Source organism: Fopius arisanus, unplaced genomic scaffold (genome assembly GCF_000806365.1).
Source record: "Fopius arisanus strain USDA-PBARC FA_bdor unplaced genomic scaffold, ASM80636v1 scaffold00090, whole genome shotgun sequence".
In the NCBI taxonomy this organism is placed as follows: Eukaryota; Metazoa; Arthropoda; class Insecta; order Hymenoptera; family Braconidae; genus Fopius; species Fopius arisanus.
Window position 1 is genome coordinate 463445 of NW_011887829.1, and position 21325 is coordinate 484769.

Genomic DNA, 21325 nt, shown 5'->3' on the forward strand with positions numbered 1-21325 from the left:
GTACCGAATTTTCAATCAATATAAAAAAATATAATAAAAAAAAAATATATTCTACTCCACAAAAAAAAAATGAGTTTCCATAAATCAATAATTAACAAAATGAATTAATTGTCAATTAAGGATGATTAATTTTCCACTTTAATTGAGAATTTAATCTTGAAACTAATATATTTAAAAATGGAGGAAATTCCAAAGAATGTAAATAATTCTCTGAGTGAGGGGATGTTATCAGGGGATGATGACAAATGTTAGCAAATCAATGTTGTTATTAAATTGAACAAGTATCGATGGGTAGTTGTGAGGGGGTAATTGTAAAGCTCGTTACTGTGTTCGGGAGTAGTACAGGTGAGGGAGGAGTGAAGAGAGTAGAACTCGTTACGGTGGAGTACCATCGAGTTGTTAGAGACTAGGGTGAAAACAAAGTCAGTGGCTGTACATTTGTGTCTATGTATACGGTAACTGGTAAATGACCTATCTCGTCTAGGCCACAGCACACTCTCGACCTTAACGTATTAACGAGCCTCGAATTCCACTGTGACGTACCCCCAACGTCGCGGTTAACTGATACAAATTCATCTTTGTGATCCACTCACTGGAGCTGTTGACGTTTCAATGCATTTTCAAAGATATACCGATATATCACGTATAATCGATATTTGAACGACAAAGTGAACCCCCGGGAATTTCCCGTATGTAATTTCTGTTACCAAGTGGTAAACTAGAATGAGTGCATTTTTTCGAGGCACTGTTTTTCGACGATATCTCGGTATTGAAGGAGCATAACGATTTTTTGGTATCGACATTTTTTGTGGGAAAATGGGAGAGCTACAAAAATGATATTTATGGAAATATCGGTATCTTTCTTCAGTCTCGAGATATCACGTGGAATTCGCAGCGATTCGCATTTCGATTTTGAAATTTTTGGGGAATCAGCGGAGTTGACAATTGTTTATTTTATGATAATTACGGGAATAAAAAATGGGGAATTGGAGGTGAAAAGAAGTGCCCGGGACATCTCGCGAGAGTAACATTACGAATGCCAGCGAATTTTCTGGATAATTGCGTTTTAATATTCACTATGGGAAGTTAAAATAGCGTTTGAGAGACAAGAGTTGATTAAATAAAGATTTAATGAGGCAAATACCGTTGGGTTAGAATGACCCATTCACTGTTCACGAGCATTGCCGACTATTAAAAAATTGTTAAGTTGAAATACTGCGTCATAATCCTATCTAGCAGCTCAGAAGAAAATTTTTTCAACCCCGAGTATTTTTATTTCCAATAAAAAATATTTCTCAAAAAAAAAATGAGACGTATCGACGTGGGACGAATTCCCAATCCTCTCAGAACTTTCATAATTCCTTGACTCTTAATTACCTCTCCTTGAAATGGGACTAACAATTGAAGGCATTCGGATTTTAATTTCACTTTCATCTCACTCGCGAAAAGTTCGTCAAGAGTAAAAAAAAATCCCCGACTATTTACACTGGATTTTCAATTAAAAACTTTTTCACTAATTTGTCAAATCACTCGATTCGGTATTTATATCGAGTCAAATAGCTCATTAAATCCAGGCGTAATTACAAGATAATTAAAATCATGTTGTTATCATGGAAGTTGAATGAAATACCCGTCTCATTTCCATTCTCCCGAAACTTCGCCGAGTTATTATAATAATTGTACCTTATTTGCGAATTTATGGATGAAATCTGCGAGACGATCCTAGTTTATATAACTAATCAGTATATAAGACAAGTTTGGGGTGAAGTTCTTGAGGATAGGCCTCCAAATATAGAACTTTCATTTGAATTTCCAACGGCTGAATCGACTCGATGAATAAGTGGGTGAAAAGTTTTGCGATAATTCAAATATTAAAATTGGAATTCTGTTTCAGAGGCCGCAATACTTTCCCGCCAATTCCTCATAAATTCACGAAAATCACGAGCTCGTGATGACATTTCAATAATTTTTTGTCATTATTCCAATAATTCATTAAAATATAAACATTAAAATTAATCTCAATTCCCTCACGAATTGTTAATTGAATAATTTAAAACTACAAGTGGCAGTTTAATTATCACGAGAATAATCAGGGAATAATTTATTAAGTTAATAAACTTTGGTATTTAATTTATTTGTTATAAATGGAAAAATGGAGAATTATTTTCACGCGTCGTGAGGTGATTTCAATAATTAATGGATTGAAAAATTAATGAGAAAACTTCTCAACACTCTGATGCCTCTGATTATTAATTAATATTAGGCGAACATATGTTCTCCTAACTTTTCCATTTATACCCAAAAATGTGCTCAGGAAAGTTGTCACGGTATTTGCATATTCGAGCCCCAACATTTCGGAGGAAAACTGAATTTAATGTCTCCTCATGGAATTATAGAACGTGACAGTATAATTAATCCATAATTACTTTTATGTTGTACTTTGAAGAGTCATTTAGACAGCGAGTAAAAAAAAAAATTCTCCAACTTCAATCTCCCTTCAAATTAATTCCCAATTCATCAATTATTAATTACCAATTCGTCAACCGCACGCGCCGTGATAAATGACTCTGTCAAAATGTCGGCAAAAATGTCCGATCCTCAAATTTTCATAAAAAAAATTGATTTTGTAGGAAAATAAATTTTTGTTTGCAACCTTGTAAATCCCACATGATGTAGAACTAAAGTATCTTTCATCTGTAAACGATGTGGATCATTAACGAGCCACTGAATCAAAGCCATCGAATTGCTCCGCCGAGAAAAGGGTGAATGTTGTGTTACAATATCTACCGATGTGCATGCATATTTTACAGAGGGATTTGAGGGTAAGTTGGTTAGTACTTTGATCAGGCTTAAGTAAAGGCTTTTTCTCATTGATCATTCAATCGGAATTAACGACACCTGCCTATGGATACTAGTGATCATCCGGGAGATAATGAGGTTCAACATCCGATCAGAGAAAATTAAAATCAATAAAACATTTTTCGTTACCGATCTACCCCATAAAAATTCAAATATACAAAAAAATCAATTACTCATTCAATCCAATTATTTTTATAAATAATATAATATAAATATATAATACAATCTGATGATAAATATTTATAAAATAATTAGAGTGAGTCTCATTACCGTATGTGGAGTGAAAAAATAAATGGATTGACAAAAAAAAAATTGACAACTTGAACCCTTGGATCCCCCTTCCCCCTCCCCCCCCTCCCCCCTTCCTATCCTTCAGGGGGCGCGTTTGGACCCCCGGACTTTGCAGAAGGAAAAGACGATTTGGAAAATTCAATTTCCCACATCAACGTGAGAGGATTTATCGTGAGTTGGCGTATGAATACAAAGTTGGGTGGAAATTTTCACTGGGTTATTTTACCGGGTAGCCGATTGAATGAGTATTTTTCTCCGCTGTATTTATTTTCCCTGGATAGATGGAGGCCACTGCGGGGGCGTCTCCTCTACTTTAAACCTTCACCCCTTCGCAACGTTGATAAAAGCAACAGTAGCTTCTTCCACTTGGTCTACTCTAGGTACTTTTTTTTTTTCCCCCTCTCGGGAGGGTAAAGAGAAGTGCGGTACACCGTAAATGCTTCACTCCATAAATTTTTCTGAGAGCCAAATCATTGATCGCACTGGCTTAAAACATCAACCCCAAACCCTCGGTGGTACCTCTGAGATTTCTCTTAACGAAGTTAATTCTGTAATGAGCTATATTTATTCCCGACCTCCTTCCCAATTATTCATCGGAATTTTTCAATTTTAAAATGACAAAAAACTGTTATTTCCCCCTCCCCACAACACGTCACATCAAGTAATGGAATAATGTGTGAATAATAATTAAAGAATTCTCTCTCTCGTGTCTTAACTGAAATAATTAATTACAATTTACTCTGGAAACTAGTGCATTTCGCAGGCACTCGGTTGTACACCGTAATTGGAAAAATATCTAGAACCGGAAAATTTAACGATCCCTTCAATTATGATATTTCAATATTTCATTCATTAATGAATAACTCAAAGTGAATGCGTATGAATTTTTCTCTGTAGAGAATAAAAAATACTCTGACGATACTCCAGCGATACCTGAGGACTCTCGACTAAATAAATAAAGATGGATCTGATCGAGTATTTTTTTCACCCCCCAATGAAAAAAAAAAACTTCATTCTTTTTCACAAAATCAGAATTTTCAATGTGACCCAGATTTCCGGTTGGAAATTTCCGCCTTAATTTTCACAACTCAATCCCGGAAATCATCAGCTGGCGCTCGAGGTGAATGTAATCAGTGAATAACGGAATACTAGAATAATATTTAGCGTTTAAATTGTATCTTCAATTACCAGAATTTATGCCGTGCATCAAAAACTGTTTAGACAATAAAAATCGTGATATTTCAATGGATGGCCTTGTGGGGTTGACAGATTGAACAGAATCAAAGCGAATAGGAACTGAAATAATAGAGAATGATGCAGAGCACTGGCTAATGTCGAGTGCATGTGTGGAGAAAATTATGTTAAAAATAACAAGTGGATAATTGCGCTATTATAAATGAGTTATTGCTGATAAATTAGCAATTTGTTTGGCAATTGACTCTCCATTCGCTTACTCCTCTATTCCTGCATTTTCCATCTCACACACCCCAAAAAAAAATGATTCCCTCGAATTAAATGTGACAAATAAAATTATTTCTCGCAATAAACAATAGCAGGATTCAACGAATTCAATTAACGATTTATTTGAAATGAGAGAAATGAGAGAAATTTCATATGAATTGCTCGAAAAATAGAAATTAACTAATTGCAGATGATTATATTGGGATTGAATGGACTAGACATCGAATCAATCAATCATGAATCAAGTGAAAACCCGAGTAGAAATGTCAATGACAACACAAATGGTGACTGCCACTACCGGACAGCTTAATCGGACAAAGCACTTGGCTCGAACCTGCGTTTGAATTCCGGTCAAGAACTCTCGAGTTTCTTCTCGCGTTATTCATAAAAATTCTGTACAAATACAGAAAACCCATAAAACAGAGCAATACTACAAAAGTACCGGTCGAAGACTGAATTTGGCAACAGTCGAGTCATTCTCCACTATTTGTTCGACAATAAATGAATAAATCCCAAAATCCTGGTGTTGAATTTTCTGATAAATCGCGTCCCGGAGACATAACGTACATCAAAATAACCCGAACATAAATATCACGAGTCGATTTAAAATTCTCCCTCCCCCGCCATTAAAAACCTCCCGCGACAATTGAATTCCGCATTAATTACTCCGCAATAATTACACCCCAAGAAAATATGATTTTGTTAATTGAAAAAAAAAAAGTTGTTCCACAGATTTTCGCACATCACTCGGACGCTGTCGTAAAGTGGTGATATAATTAATTACCCGTTGCCGCATGTACGTAGGAAATGAGAGGCAAATTAAGCCCCTCCCCCTCCAGCATTCGCGAAAAGATATCGCTGTACCATAAGTGTAATATAACCACAACACGAGGGACATTTACTACCCCTCAACGAAAATACCGAAAAAACCGGAGGTAGAAATATTTAAAATCGATCGGGACTTACGGTCTACCACTTATTGAAGAGAGTTATCTAACCCGAAGCGATTTACAATCAGTACATAGAGTCTCAGCTCGTTTCTTTTTTTTATATCTTTTTTTTTTCATCCATCTCCCTCCCCGGCATTCGTCTTTTTCACTTCCTGGGAGAGGAGAATCTCGCTGAACCCACGGTATTCCAAGAGAATTACTCGGGGATTGCGGGTAGCTCGTTCCAAGTCCGATGCTTCACTTAGATGGTACGATAAAAATGACAAGTATCAGGAGATAGAGTACAGCGCGAAGAGTCAAGATAAATTTCGACTTGTTAGAGTCCGTTAGCGTCAACCCGACAAGAAAGAAAAACCCGAGGACGATTCAATGGAGCAGTTAATGATATTAATGGAAAATGCATTTAAACATTAGAAGTGGAATACGGCCATTGCAACTCAGCCAATCGAGTGTCACTGATTATTTTATCAAATTATCAACAAGTTGATGATTTTCGGGAGGAGTGAATAATGGTGATTTTCAAGAGCGAATCCCCTCGCGGATTATTCGCAGTATTCAAACAATCAATTTAACCGGTGATATCGCCAATCCCTCAGTTATTCCCACGTGATACTAGAATTCACGATTAGATATGATAGCGAATGCGGATAATGGCATAAAGTAGGTGTTCCATTTTCGAATGTACGATGTTTGTGCAGACATCTGGTCAATCAATAAAGTGAGGAATAGGCAAGGATTCACGGCAATTACCGCAATTTAGTGACAGTTTGCATCATGATGAGTTCAAGAATATTCTGCACTTTGAAAGGCAATCTAGAATGGCAGATAGTCTTCACCGCATCCCTAATGAAATTCGTTGTAAATTGAGTCGTAAATGAGGAGTTGAGTGATTGATTAATGAAGTTCGATCGTGATTGAGTGCCATAATGCATGTCTCAATTGAATTATCAGAAAAAAATATGAATAAATATCGAATAAATTTTTGGTATGAATTTTTTATATGAACTTTGGTATTTTTGGTATGAATTTTTGGTATGAATTTTTGGTGTGCGAAATAGCGAGTTTATCTCAACCCCTCTAAAAATTCTTTGGTAAACTTTCGAGTTTTTGAGGCGGGGGATGTAGAGGGTGATACGGAAGGGAATGTACTATTCTCATGTATAAAACCAATCGATAAATACCTCGGAGTTCTACCTATCAAGAAATGTCTCCGTCGCAGTAACGTATTTGAATTTTTCCTCAAAATTCACTCAACAAGAAGAATTTCTCGTTTTTTCATCGTCAACTGAGGCATGTGAATAAGAAAATTCCCCAATTTATCGTCTTACATCCCCACACAAATAAATATACATACACACATAAAATTCGGTGTTTACTCCACGAAAAAGTGAGATGATTTGTCAATCGTTTTATTCTCAAAGTCTCTCGTTAAAACTTTTATCTATAAAATCCAAAAAAGGTGGAGCTAATTCGCAGATTAAACGGCTGAGGAATGACTTGAGATAAGAGAAGCTCTAGGCCTAAGCAACCGATAAAATACCGACTAATATTTCAAAGGTTGAGATTGTAAGTCCTTGGGGCTGAATCACAGAGATATTTGAACATCAACTCACGCACGAATTCCCCTTTACCCCTCCAACCCCACCCACAATTCCGCTTTCACGTACGAATTGACGAGCGAATGCCCGGGGAGTAGATCATTCTGAATGCAATGTCATCATTCAAGGGATGAGGATATTTCCGTGAACAATTCGCCAGGTCACTAAACTTAACCGGTCAAATATCTCCTATTTCTATTCCAAATGTCATCATCACCCCAAATTCATGCATTCACACAAACCAAAAAAAAATATAGAACTCAATAATTCAAATTAATATCTAGTAAACAATAATAATAGATAATTATCGAATCGTGGAGTTTATCATGCGTTTGAACATTCAATCGAGTTCGGGGAGTGGATTATTTTATGGTCATAATCAGACCGAGTCTTTACCTAAAACTAATGAAACTTTCTACTTACCGCATGTGTATATAATCTTCAAGTAAGTTCTCGTGTCGGGTTTGCAGGTGTCTCCGAAAGTGGAACTATTGGCAGTTACGGAACATCTCCGCTTACCGTGGCACAGTTGCATTACTGTTTCAGTTGCATATGGAGCAGTACAAGCTGAAACGTGATTAATGAATTATTGAATTATTTTAAAAAACAATTAAATAAACAATCGATATAATTTAAAAATATAGGCAATCCCTCTCTTTGAATACTTTCTATTCCAATTTATTGATAAGGTACTGATAAATAAATATGTCTTCAACCATCACTGGAGTCATTTTTAAAACGATTATATTCATGATTTCACCATAAAAATATCTCATCCATTATTTTCACATCCCAGGATTTCAATTCTCATTGTCACATTCGAGTGGAGTTGTGCGTTTGTCGGGGGGTAAAAAATTACCTCGAGATATCCTTTCATAGACCCCTAGTCTGAGGATTCCCGTCTCTTTAATGCGAAAGTCAGACACACTCTTATATTAATATAACGTTGCTAACGGCGATGAACTGACACTCCTATCCAGCTCCCCTTCACCATTTTTTTTTTTAATAGACTACTACAACACTACGACCTAGATGTTTGACGAGAATTTTCCTCTTTTCATCGAGACACCGAGTTATTGGAGTGAAGGAGATGTAGAGCTGACTTGATATTTCTTTTACGGATTGAAAATGGTGGGGGAGTTAATATAGGGATCACAACCATTAATTGTCAGGAATGGCTCGAGGAGTGAATTCTTGCTTTCTCCACCATTTTTATCTGGTTTGTATGAGAATGGATGTGACGGGTGAGATTTAAATCCTCCAACTTCACTTGCGGTTGATAAATGTGGCATTGATTAATTTTTTATACCTTCATTGGTGAAGGAAATAATTTCTTTATCAATTCCAAGAATAATTTCAATTGGTCGATGGCTTTGAAAATATTTCCGAGGTATAAGTTACGTGGGGTTAATTTACGAGGCATTGTTACTCTTTTTTGGAAACCATTGAGTGTTTTCAATCGATTATTTTACCCTCTTGGCTGGAAAAATGTTATTGTCATCCCAACGAGTTCTTTCGTTCTTTTAAATCCCCAGTAAATTCCAGTAAATGTGATATCACTAGTGCTCTCAGACGATAAAAATTACTCTCGTCTTTGATTGCTCATTTTGACTGCTTAATGCGTTCATAAATCTTGAATAACGTCACCGCTGATGAATAGTGACTACAATGGAATAACTAGTTGGCATGGAATCAAATTTTTTTACATTCCTATCTGTCGTTGTCCACTACTCTGAGCACTTGATAATAGTCACATGAACTTAGTCATGCTTTCAGACACTAGAGAGATATTACCAATATTATTGATATCGAAACTTAGTTGTTATTTCCGAGAAACCAATTACCCCACGGTCCAAGTGACACTCAGGAAATAATGACACAGCAGTGACAGAGGGAAAAAGTTTGCGGACAGTAAATTCATTTCATGCCAGAAAAGAATTTTCCTTCCGTTCCATTCGTTTGGAAAAATAAAAAATTTCTAATGTACAAGAAAAATTCAAACAATGCAACTTTCAATTAAAAATTGAATTCACTTCACTTATCAATCAAGTAAATTAGTTAAGAATAATATTAATTGAAGTTGTTTTATTGATTTCGGTCAAAGAATGAATTATTATTCGGGGATGAATGTTTAATGTTGAGTTGAGTGGTGGGTTCTTCAAAAGGAAATGATCAATTTTCTATTCTATATTGGAAAGAGGTGGATTGACTTTTTTTATCAATTCAAAGTTATGACTTACTTTCTTCTTTGACTCCATGCGGTTGAGGGCACTGCAGCGATTCATATTCAGTTCGTCCAAAGGAGGCACTCAGAATAGCTACACGTTTTCCAGGGTAGCACAAGAGATTGACAGCATCACTTTCGCAGGCAACTTTGCTCCTGAATTCATCTATAAAAAAAAATAAATGAATGGATAAAAAATAATAATAAATAAATAACAAAATGCAATTCGACAACTCACTGGACTGTCACAATAGTATTAAATATTACTGACTGGCGACAAATTTACAATAGAATGGTGAAATAATATGAAATCAATAAGAGTTACAGTAATTAATTATGTGCCCACAGGCGATCATCGACAGCAGATTAAATATTGCAACAATTTTCAATGGCGTAAATTATTGTAATCAATGGAACGTGGAATGTAAATGATGCGAACAAAGTGGACAGATAATTTATTCAGTGGATTGAGCATTTATTATCTCTTTGATGAAATACATTATTTAAATTGATTCGGGTAAAGAGAAAATGCGGTATGGGCACAGATAGAATAAAATATGGGAAACACCGATAAAACGAAATGCATAACGCAAAGTGAGAATTATCAATTGATTCTTGATAACAATGCCATTGCTCTTGCAATTGAATGAAAAAAGAATTGTATTCCATATAAAATATGGAATAATGAAGAGTTGATTATCAAAGAAACTGATTTTTTTTATTTATTTCTCTGTTTTTTATTTATCAATGATTTTTTCACTGGAGAATGCAATTGTAGACCCTCAATCAACTCAAAAATTCATGTTCAATCAAATATTTATTTATGTGGGTCAGTAGAATCTGTTCATTAGTTCTCAATTATAGATGAAAAAAATGAGGAATATTCCCGTACGATGGAATAATTAGCAATAACAATTTATCGAGATATGGGTTCAATTTCCCACGTTGCAAATAGAAATTTTACTTCATTATAATCATGACCTGGATTTCTATTCAGATGGAATTAATATTCGCCGATGATGCATTCGATAATAACTGATATTAAAGAAGAAATAAAATAGTCGAGTAACAAGAGCGACAGCACTCCAACTTTTATAAGAACTGAAAGGCCAAAGATTCACTACAATTGCCGTATCGATTGTTAAATAAATAATTCGAGAGGACCCTGTGGGCAATTTTTTAAATAATCCACACATTTTTTTTTCGTTATTTAATTAAATCTCGGAAGGAAATCCAGTCTTCGATATGGAGTTGTCTATATATCCAATTTTCTGTATGGGTATTAACAATAAAAAATAACAACAAATGGGGGATTTTATGATTATCGGTGGCATGTCAGGTTGAAAATCCGGGATTATTCGTGGGATTCGGGGGCTTTAGTGTCATTGACTTCGATTCATTTCGTTGATTTCAAATGAAATTTGAAATTAAATCGGTTTTTCGTGGGGATAGTCAAAGCCCATCGCCCGAGGGCACCATTTTGTCCGGAGAATATTGAATATGGAGTAGAATTTTTTATCGTTCGAAATCACGAAGAATTTGTTCCACTTGTCAAATTATCCGAAACTTTTATTCTCATTTGGGTACACGGGGAGAAATGTCCAATAAAAATTGAATATTTTCCTAACGAAAAAATTTGACAGAACAATTACATTCTTTAAGAGCGGTCCGCAATTTTTTTTTTCTTTTTTTTTCATGAATTGCTCAATAAAAATGGCGATACACCGTCACGTAAATTTTTTTTTATTACTTCCGGTGTTGGTAAAAATAATTTTTACTGAATATTTCTTTTCGTGTACGGAAATTTGTTGGACTATTGAAAAAACTTTGATTTTTCCGTGACGATTACATGTGTGTTGTTGAAAAAAAAAGGGTTTTGGGTGTTGGGTCATGAAAAACATGTGTACGAGTTTATTTGACTCGTCTGTTGATCACTTCTGCGCAATTTAATGGTGATGGTACGTGACAAGGTGTGACAGTAAAGGACACGTGAGCTGCAATAAAAGTGGGAGCTCCGAATGAAACTGGAGAGAGATCCTGCGACATAGCAAAATAAATGGAAATGGAAACAAGAATAAACAAAAAAATAAAAAATAAAAAATACATCTGTGACGAATTTTCACCTCTTGAATGAAAGTATTTTATATGCATTAACTTGAAGAAGTAATTCTCACCGTGTAATTAAATTCCTCATTCCCAATGAATTTTTAATTTCAAAATGAAAAAAAAAAATCTTTCGTGATAATTAATATTTTACTTGTCGCATTTCCATTTATTTTTCTTAATTTGTAAAACGAAAGTGGAGTCGCCAAAAGTTTGCACTTTCAATGGAATATTCGCCCGGAAAGTTGAATGCTATATCAATATTCATTTATTTTAATGACCGAGGGATTAATTTATCCGTTAATGTTCTTGGAGGTACTTACAGGGACGACACTTGTAGGCGACTTCGATGTACTTGGCTAACCCTGGACAAGGATCATTCTGGAAACTCTTTGGGCTTGTATTAAACTTGCAGTTTCGGTTCTTCTGGCATATTTCCACAACCGTCTGCAACAGCGAATACTGTAAAATCATTAATAAGAGAGATGTTCCATCAATTGCAACAATTATTCTAATACACTGACCGCAAATAAAATTATTTAGCCCCTCAAAACATTGAAAAATTATTGATACCTTGAGGGACAGGTGTAATAAAAATTCGAGAGCAATTACCAATTTAATTACATCTCGAGTATGAGAATTTATTTATTTATCATTTCTGTGATTGTTGATTGTAAATGAAAAAAATAGGGGGATTAACACAGGTACTTAGGGCACTCTCGGAAAATTCAAGCAGATGATGCACTCTGGGGGTGTAAAGTGGGTGAAATATTGGTGCAAGAGGGGACAGAAGGGGTAAAGTTTAACGATATATGTGAAGTGAAAAAGCCCTTGGAATTTAGCCTCGTAAACTAGCCTGACGACCACCGAAACAAGTCAAAGTTGACGAGTAATGCCAACGGGTGCGTCGGTGAAACTTTACTTATTCCACTCGGCAGTTTATTGTTCCACTATTCTTCCATTTTTCAAAAAGACAGAAGTTGTAAACAATTCAAGCCATTGTTTAGGGAGAATTTTCCTCTTCCTCTGATTGCCTGCATTATATTCACGTCTCAAGAAAAATGGGTATTCTCAATCTCCAGAGTTGAAGTACTCATTTTTTTTTTTCCTTTTACTCCTGGACAAATACACTTTATACAATTATTCTCGTTCACCCAACAGTGGAATTATCGGACACGATTGGAAATGTTAATTCGCAAAGTTTACGAATTCATGAATCACGATTAAAGTAACCGATAGTTGTGGAAAATCAGGGAATTTTATGTTGGAGCAACCGACGAAGAGTGAGAATGCCGAATAGAAAATTAATTATCTTCCTATAAAGTTGAATCGATCCTTTCTACTAATGATGCTATTAATCATTACAGTTGGGGTAATTAATTGAATAGTGCGAACGTACAAATGTGAATCGTGGGGAATGACGTACATTGAAGGTAGTCCCTAGACTCAAATGTCGACGGTTAATGATACCCGGAGAGCAGATGTGAGCAAACGTATGGCATATTCAATTATGTATTTATTGCAGAATCGCCATTCGCTCTAGATACCACGAAAATTACGAAACCCGAGATTTTGATTTAGAGGAGACACAATGGGGAAAATTGATGAACTCGCGATTTGGATTGACATTGCAATTGAACTTCCAGTTCAATTAATAACGCTAATTAAATTTACTCAACATTTCATTTCGTGTTATTTGAAAAATTCAACGTGAAGTGGAAATAATTGAATGGTATTTTTTTTCTGGGGAGTTTAAATTATTACTGTCATGTGGATTCTGAAGAATGTCATCCACTTTTCGCAACTTTTCAACAGCTTTTGACCCCTCAATCCTTCACTGAAGCGCAATACGATACGTATACTTCGATGAATGGTCATCGAAAATCGAAGTACGCTGGAAATTTGTGTTTGAAATACTTGATGAAAATTCGGAAAAAAAAATTGTCGATTGAAAATGAAACCGAAATTCATCCTATCCAATTATTCCACGAAAGTAAATTTTCGAATGGGGTGGGGAGGAAAAAAAAGTATACTTTAATCAAGTATTTTTGGTACTTGATTAATTGCAAGTATGAATTTTTTTCGTGTCTGTTAAATGACACTCGAGTGAAATGGCATTTCTCGTAGCTCTTGGTGAAAAACACTCAATCTTTTTTTTTTCTCATCACCGACTTTAAAGTATGGCGATGACGCGCAGCGGGTGGTAACATTCTCGAATAAGGGTTGAAAATCCCGAACGTCCATCTGCTGAGGACTGTGGAGTGTGGCTTCCAGTATCGATTTCATATTTCACGTTTCACTGCTCAGAAAAAGGTCCATTGTGCGTTATCCTCTTCAGTACAGTGCACACTTGGGAGTGGATCGTCCAACTCGTTTATTTTGTTACGGTTGTGGAACTTCTACTTCACTGAAATCCATACCCTCAGTCCACTATTCCAAATTGTTCTAGCGGTCTAAGAAAATTTGTTTCTCCTTACCCCGATCGAAAAAAAAACTATCAAGAAAAGAACTAGCGAAATGAGCGGGAAAATTTCATCTGCGAATTCTCAGGCGAGAAGAGGAGGAAATTTATGAAAGATATCTTAAAAAAATGGTTCACTCTGTGAGAACATGGTGGAACAATCTGCGAGTGATTCGAGTGAGACGAATAATTTTAATGACTGCTGGAAAATGCGAGGTGGAGGCGCCGCCATCTGGAGACGCCGTATCACCCCAGGGGCGGATGGCGACAAAAAATTTAACTCGAGTGTGAAATATTTTTTCCATGATGTTGGAATTTACGAGAGATGTGAGGAATTCCCCTGACGTAAATAACCGGTAAAAAAAAATGCTCAATTTTTCACCGACCCTGACAAAATAATTTTTTTCACCACTTCCTATCTATCGCTATGAGACAGACCATGTACAGAATTTTGAAATTTATGTCCCTAGAAATTTCATAAAACGATGTAGTTTTTATAGGAAATATTTATGACTGTGGAAAATGTTATAGAACGAGGAAGAAAACGAAATGAGGGACGTAGAAAAGGGAAGACGTTGCAATAAGGAGAAAACAGAATTGAATTTCGAAGGATTTGATTTGAAAATGAAGAACAGAATATTGAAGGCAAACAAATCACGAACGAGAGAATCGACAGAGAAGTGAAAACTCTGGGCTTTGACATTTTAATTTCACGAGGGAAAAGCACTCCAGCAAAATCCATCTTTCACACAATCGTTAAAAATTTCTCTCCTCAATTTAAAACAAGTATGAATTAATAAATCTCTAAGCGGATGTTTCAACTGACAGCAGGTGAATTTAAATTCCATTTGAGCCTGTGCCTTTAAAAATATTTCACCCAAAAATACTGAATCACAAATTAATGCGAGAGAAAATGACAATTGAAATGACATTGTCGCACTGTCAGAGAAATATCTCCGAGACATTTCCCCCTATCACCAAGTATACCCCTGAATTCATTCCCAAGCATCCCATCGACCAAATAATCTCACGAATACATATCTACCATCTGTACATATATACAGAATTCCACAGTCCATGATCAAATACCGATGTCAAATGTTCTTCAATTCATCGCTCGCGATTATCCACTAGCTCAACTGTCCACTGTCTCTGTTCTAGCTCTATCATAGACCAGTGCTTGTCAACGCTTCCAATTTTGCAACAATCCACGCCAATGGAATCATCTCCATTCCATCCCGCAGCTTTACCAGTTAATTGGTTTATATGATTAAACCAAATTGTCCTGCACAAGTGACATTTAATCTTGCTCCATGAAATTCGTGATATATTTTCTAATTTCACATCGACGTAAGAAATACTCCGGAATAATAATCCACTTGCGTGAATCCTCACAAAAAATTTTATAACAAAGATTATTTCAATTGACCTCGGTTGACCTAATTTGAATTAACAATTGAATAAATTAATCTGGGAATGATCTTTTAGTTGGATTTCTAAACGTTAACAGTTCATTTTCTTAAAAGTAGATTTTTCCCATTTCCGTCGCTCATTAATGATGAAGGATAACGAAATCCTGAGGAAGTGCATTAAAAATAAAACAACACAAGAGCATGACTTCTTGGTTGTACCATTGCCTGTTCCATTTACCCACCAGAACACCGGAGAACTCAAAAAAAAAAAAACAGGATAAGGTTTACTGCCCGAGAAAATCACCTAAATAAGATTCCCCCAGAGAGCATTAAAAATTAATAGCAATTCGTTGTGAGAAATTAGCGCAATTATTCAAATGTACTATCGCAGTTTCTTGGGGGACGGAAAAATATAATCAAACCCATGACATTCAATATTTCTTAACAATACGAAAGTTCCGATTTGCAGAATTCGATTGGATTTATATATCTGCATTTTCCCGGGAGTTTTCAAGCGATATTCGTTTCTCCCTCTCAATTTTCAATAAACATGCTAAACGAAAACGACTTGGTGATGCCAGAATGCGGCTACGATATCTAGAATGTATTTCTAGGAAGTCGTAGTTACCCCCATGTGCATTTAATATTGAAGTTCAACAGAAAGTACTAATTTTGAATAAACTAATATGAACTCATTAAAATTAGATATTCGGGATAAATTAGTGAAGTACATTCTACAGTGAAAATTTTCTAAATTTTCTTTCGCCCCTCAGGCTTATGTTTTTAGTTTTTCTATGCATATGGGGTTACCCGATGAGTTACCCGCAAAAATAGCCATGAATTCTCATAATATTCGTTACGATTGGATGGAAATTAATGGGATTTTCCGGACGATTTTACCGCAGCGGGTGAGGTATTTTTTTACCCCCACACAAATGGTCAAATGGAGTTGTAAATAAGAAACTTTGATTTATGAACTTTAGAATTTATACCGCTGAATTATTTATAGGTATATATTATTATTATAAATTTTTAAAATAATTCCGTAGCAAAGTGGTGGAAGTATTGCTTTATCTTTTTTATATTTCGAATATTCCGACGATAAATAGTAAACAAAAAAAATTATTGATTTTGGAAATGGAAAAAAGGGATTTCCCCATCTTGAACATAAACTGCTGTATAAATACTGTCAACACCTCCGGCAACAAATGTTTTTGGCACGACTCCCTACACTTGATACTTGTACTCGCAGATGAAATCATAAATTGAAATTACATATTGCATCCCCTTGATATATCCGTGTGAAGGCAATTGCCATTCATAACCGACATATTCTCAACATTTCGTAAAATTCACTCGTGGAGGATAAACTGCTGGGGAGAATCCCTCAAAAATCTTATTTGGTTCAATAATGCGGGAACTCTATCTCCAATATCTCAGGTAAAAACCGTCACTCGATGTCAATCATTCTGAGATTCTCCTCATCAATTCATAGAAGGAACGGTGAATTTTCCCCGAAGAAACGATGACAACCTCGTTTTCAAGAAATATGTAAAACCCAGAGAGAAATCGTCCGACGTCCCATTAAATTCCATTTAAAATCGCAATGCATGGATTAATTAAATAAAATTACTCCATCTATTCTAGTTCTACAATTGCCTTTCATCCTAGACATTATGTTTTTTTTTAATATTAATGTTAACATGAATAATATTACCGTTTAATATTTTCCTTTTCCCTGAGAGCAAACGACTTTTTTTTATTTTTAATGGAGGAATGCAAGAAACTTACGCCAAATTGCTACGACATTTCCACTTATTTTGAAATATTAAAATGGAAAATGTTTGAGAGGTACGTCGGAGGAAAAATTTATGAAATAATATGGGCTTCTATCTTCAGTCCCTCCATCGTTCCATTCAATTGTTATTAAAGAAAATATTGGCCAATTAAATATTCGGGTGAAGCAATTATCAACATTGCTGTATAAAGAAAAATAACAGGCGAGATGAGAATAAAATAACAATTGGCAACTCAATTGAATTCAGGAAGCCGTGAAACATCAATTTGCAATTCCATTTAATTCACCCGAAAAAATCTTTTGCAATAACAAATGGCATAAAAATTCTACTAGGACAAAAACGTGGGGAATCTCATAGAAAATTAAGAGAAATAATTTTTCCCAGTGAAATATTCGAAAAGACATGAGTATATTCAAAATTTAACGAGTGCCTCATGCATCCGACAGATGAGATGAACTTGAAGAGAATAGAAAATAAAAAAAATAAAAATAGTGAATAGAGAATGGACATGAATACGAAAAATCATGATTGAACTTGTGAATTCATCATACATTCTCTTTGCCGGTATTTCTTTTATTTGAGTGGAAAAAATTTCAATTCATTTCATATTCAATAAAGAATTCCTCTAAGGGCTGATATATTCCCTTTTTTATTCGTCATCTAGAATTGTTAAAATCCCCACGTAATTCTGTATGGCTTACACCACTATCTAGTCGAACTAACGAGATTCTTTTCGGGTCAACGATCGCTCCCGAATGCCTCGAGATATCTCAGCTAGATTTTACGAAAATTGGCGCCATTAGTGGTAGATTTTGGTACACACCAGTTGTTTTATGGTGAGTTATTCGCGAGAGATATACCCGTTTATTTTCAAATGGAAGGTACACATTACAGCATCAAAATTCGAATTTCAAGGCGGCAGTTTCATTTGAGTGTACTACACCTGCAAAATTTTATCACCTATCCCTTCATTCTAAACTCTTCCCCATTATAACTCTGATGAAATAAATTCGGAATTGAATTTTTTTTAATGCATGAATTCGTTTAAAAAATTTTTCTCTCGTTTCTTGAGTTGAAAATAAAATTTGGAATTTCAGAAAATTCTGGGGGAGGAAAATATTTAACGGTGTAAAAATAAATTTTTATACAATTGTCATGCTGTAGGCGCGTGCTGAAATGACTGGGCAATAAAAAATTTACATGCTGATATTGTTATTAATAAATACCTGTAGGGCATGAGAGAGTAAACACGTCTCGTTAGTCGGTGCAACCGAGGCGGGTAATTCCGGATTGTTACATTTACCAGCGGCTGCTTCAGCAATTCTCCCATATCTTGCATGAACGACTGAGATGGAAGTGCCCGGGGGACATCGCAATGACATCGTTTCTTCATCGCAAGCAGCTCGCTGATAGGTCTTTAGTGTACCTAACAAAGTAGCTACACATTTTAAGAAAAAAAAAAATGGCAAAATTTGCAACATTCCGCGTTAAAGTCGAGTGATAACATAAATTTTCCCAGACGAGCGCGTGAAAAACCGAGAGATAAATAAAAAATAAAATGACGGAAAAAATGACGAGAAAATGACGGGAAAAATGACGAGAAAATGACGGAAAAAATAACGGAAAAAATGACGGGAAAAATGACAAGGCAAATTGTGACGCGACAAGTGAATTTATTGAGACGAAATTAGAGAGGAATAATAGAAATAATTTAATTGGATGCAATGAGAAATAAACGAGTGGATTAAAAGGGAGATGTAATGATTTTGAAATGTCATTTGGTGAATGTTCAGTGCATCGATTTCCACGTGTCAATTCAATTGTGAAATATCCCGATGGATTGCACCCACCGAAAATATAATTATTCCATTCACGAGGTGATACATATGTTACATTAACGAGTGTTGAAGTTACACGAGAGGCATTTAATTTCATTGGTCCAGTGGTGAAGAAAATTAGGGGTCAGTGTTAAATGGAAGTGGAAATGAACGAGTGATTCAATGAGCGATAAAATGGTTTCCAATGAGTGATGGGGATTTTGATTTTTTTTTTCCAAAATCCATTTGCATTTACCAAATTGAGGGAATCAATTAATTGTACATTACCGCATCGAGTGTAATTGTCGACAGGAATTTAGTCAATCCGATGTCGTCAGCACGTGATGATGAATCCATTGATGAAGACATGAAAAAAAAATAAATAAATTTTCATTAATATTTTATTTATTGATAGAAGAATAAAATTTTTTATTAAAACTATTATGATATTTAAATAAATGAATTTGAAAGCCGATAATCGGTTTTTGGGGGAATAATTTAATCGGATGACCTGAATGGATCGAGGATTTACAGAATATTTTTGTGAATTCACAATGGAACATTTTCATATATATTTTCTCGCGTACATACAAATTTCGACAAAGTTATTCAACGGCGTTCTTAAGCTGTCGCATTCATAACGGATTTTATGAGTAACCGGGATGAGGAATGGTTATCCTTCTACAAACGTAAGGGAGTGATTTTAAAAACTGCGAGATTAAAGAGAAATAGTAAAGAATACCTCCACATACTTAAAAAAAAAAACAGCAGATATTCCTCACAATAATTATTCGCAATATTCCATAATTCCTCAATTCCGCATTATTTAACTCATTAACTCCCAATCAATAATTTGATGAATGAATCACAACCAACACCTCCAATTTCGAGAATTCAAATCAGTGATTTGAATTTCCTCAATTTAATTATTAAAATGCAGGATAAAGCCAGCATCGATTGAATATCAAATCGTAATTCACTCGCGGCTAATCCATAAATCCCTGAATTAGTAAATAAATAAAATGCAGGAAGTGAATTTCCGTGACGATGATAACTCCGTGAAGATAAATCAATAAATGTTGGTGCACGCTACGTTAAATAAACAAAAAAATCGGATAGGATTATAGAGCCGCAAGCGTCTGAATTACATATCGAGGGACAAGATAAAGCTTTCGTCGGTCAGAATGAGCAAAAGGTCAGGCAATCCTATGATATATCCAGGTATAGCTCGGGGATATATACTATTCTCCAATAGCCGAGATCCGATCAATGTCCGTTTCTTAGAGACCGGAAACCGGAAAACGTGCTGCTCGACCTCCTTAGGATAGATGCACCCTCGGAAAACTCCCCTAGATTTTTCTTTATTTTTTTTTTCCAGCCCCTGTCCTTATTCCACTCTCCAGTAGTTCCAGTGCTCGCGTGCCAATTCACCAACTCGCTCGTTGGTTGGACAACTAAAATCTGGAGCCAATGCCAACTTTCATTCCCTATCCCAAACCCTTTCCTTTATCAATGTTTTACCCGCTCCTCTCTTTCCCTTTCTTTTTTTTTTTTACAAATTTCATCCCTCCATTTTCATCCAGCGACTTTCCTTCCTTCGTCTCTTGCTTTTCATGTCAGATATATAGAGTGATATATACTTTGATCCTGGAGACAGTTTCAGGGCGAGGGCAAAAGGAAGGATTGAATTTTCCAACGAGTTAACGAACCGAAACGAACTTTTTCTGATCCAGTGCATTACATCGACCCTAACTCCAAGGTTATAATGGTATTCTTTGGAGTCTAACTAGATACGGAAGGACTCTCAGTACTTCAGGTCTATTACGTGCTTTACTATTTTTCCTCAATGGAGTAATATGTAGTTGTAAATCATCCCGTGATTTTAGTTTTCTTTCACTGAGAATAATTTGAGACTCATTTTTACGGTCACAATAATTGCGCGCGCACAAAGTGATTTAAAAATCCAGTAGTTGAACCAAACGAATGGTCAGATTGTCCGACATGTCGGTAATTAAGTCTTGAGCGTGTATTAATCGATTATATATTGAACTCCTCCGATAATTATCTTTCGTTAAATGTCAAAATGAGAATTTTTTATACCGTTTTCCAGTCGCAATTAATATCTCCGGGAATATTTGATTTTTCCACTTGACCCGACGATTAATTAAAATAGTCTGTATACTGTATGATGTAAATGCAAAAATTGGAGGACAAGAGGACGAATGAATTTTAGCTAAGTGAAGTTGGCATCGAAATTTGAAAAATCTAACTTTTTTTTGTTGGTTTGGATTGTACTCATTGAGTACTTGAATGTACCCTGTGCACTTTTTTTTGTACCCTCTTACTTTAG

At 35.4% G+C, this 21325-nt stretch overlaps 1 protein-coding gene across 1 annotated transcript in view; it reads right to left on the minus strand.

Moving 5' to 3' along the window:
• LOC105270567 (uncharacterized) overlaps positions 1–18596 on the minus strand; it is a gene marked incomplete at its 5' end in the record, with an annotated part of 33414 nt that extends 14818 nt beyond the window's left edge. Inside the window, 4 exons of the mRNA XM_011311596.1 lie at positions 7583–7726; positions 9400–9549; positions 11810–11948; positions 18385–18596. Of these exons, the coding sequence (XP_011309898.1) occupies positions 7583–7726; positions 9400–9549; positions 11810–11948; positions 18385–18596 (645 nt within the window). The remainder of the gene's footprint in view (positions 1–7582; positions 7727–9399; positions 9550–11809; positions 11949–18384) is intronic.
• Between the last annotated feature and the right edge of the window lie 2729 nt (positions 18597–21325).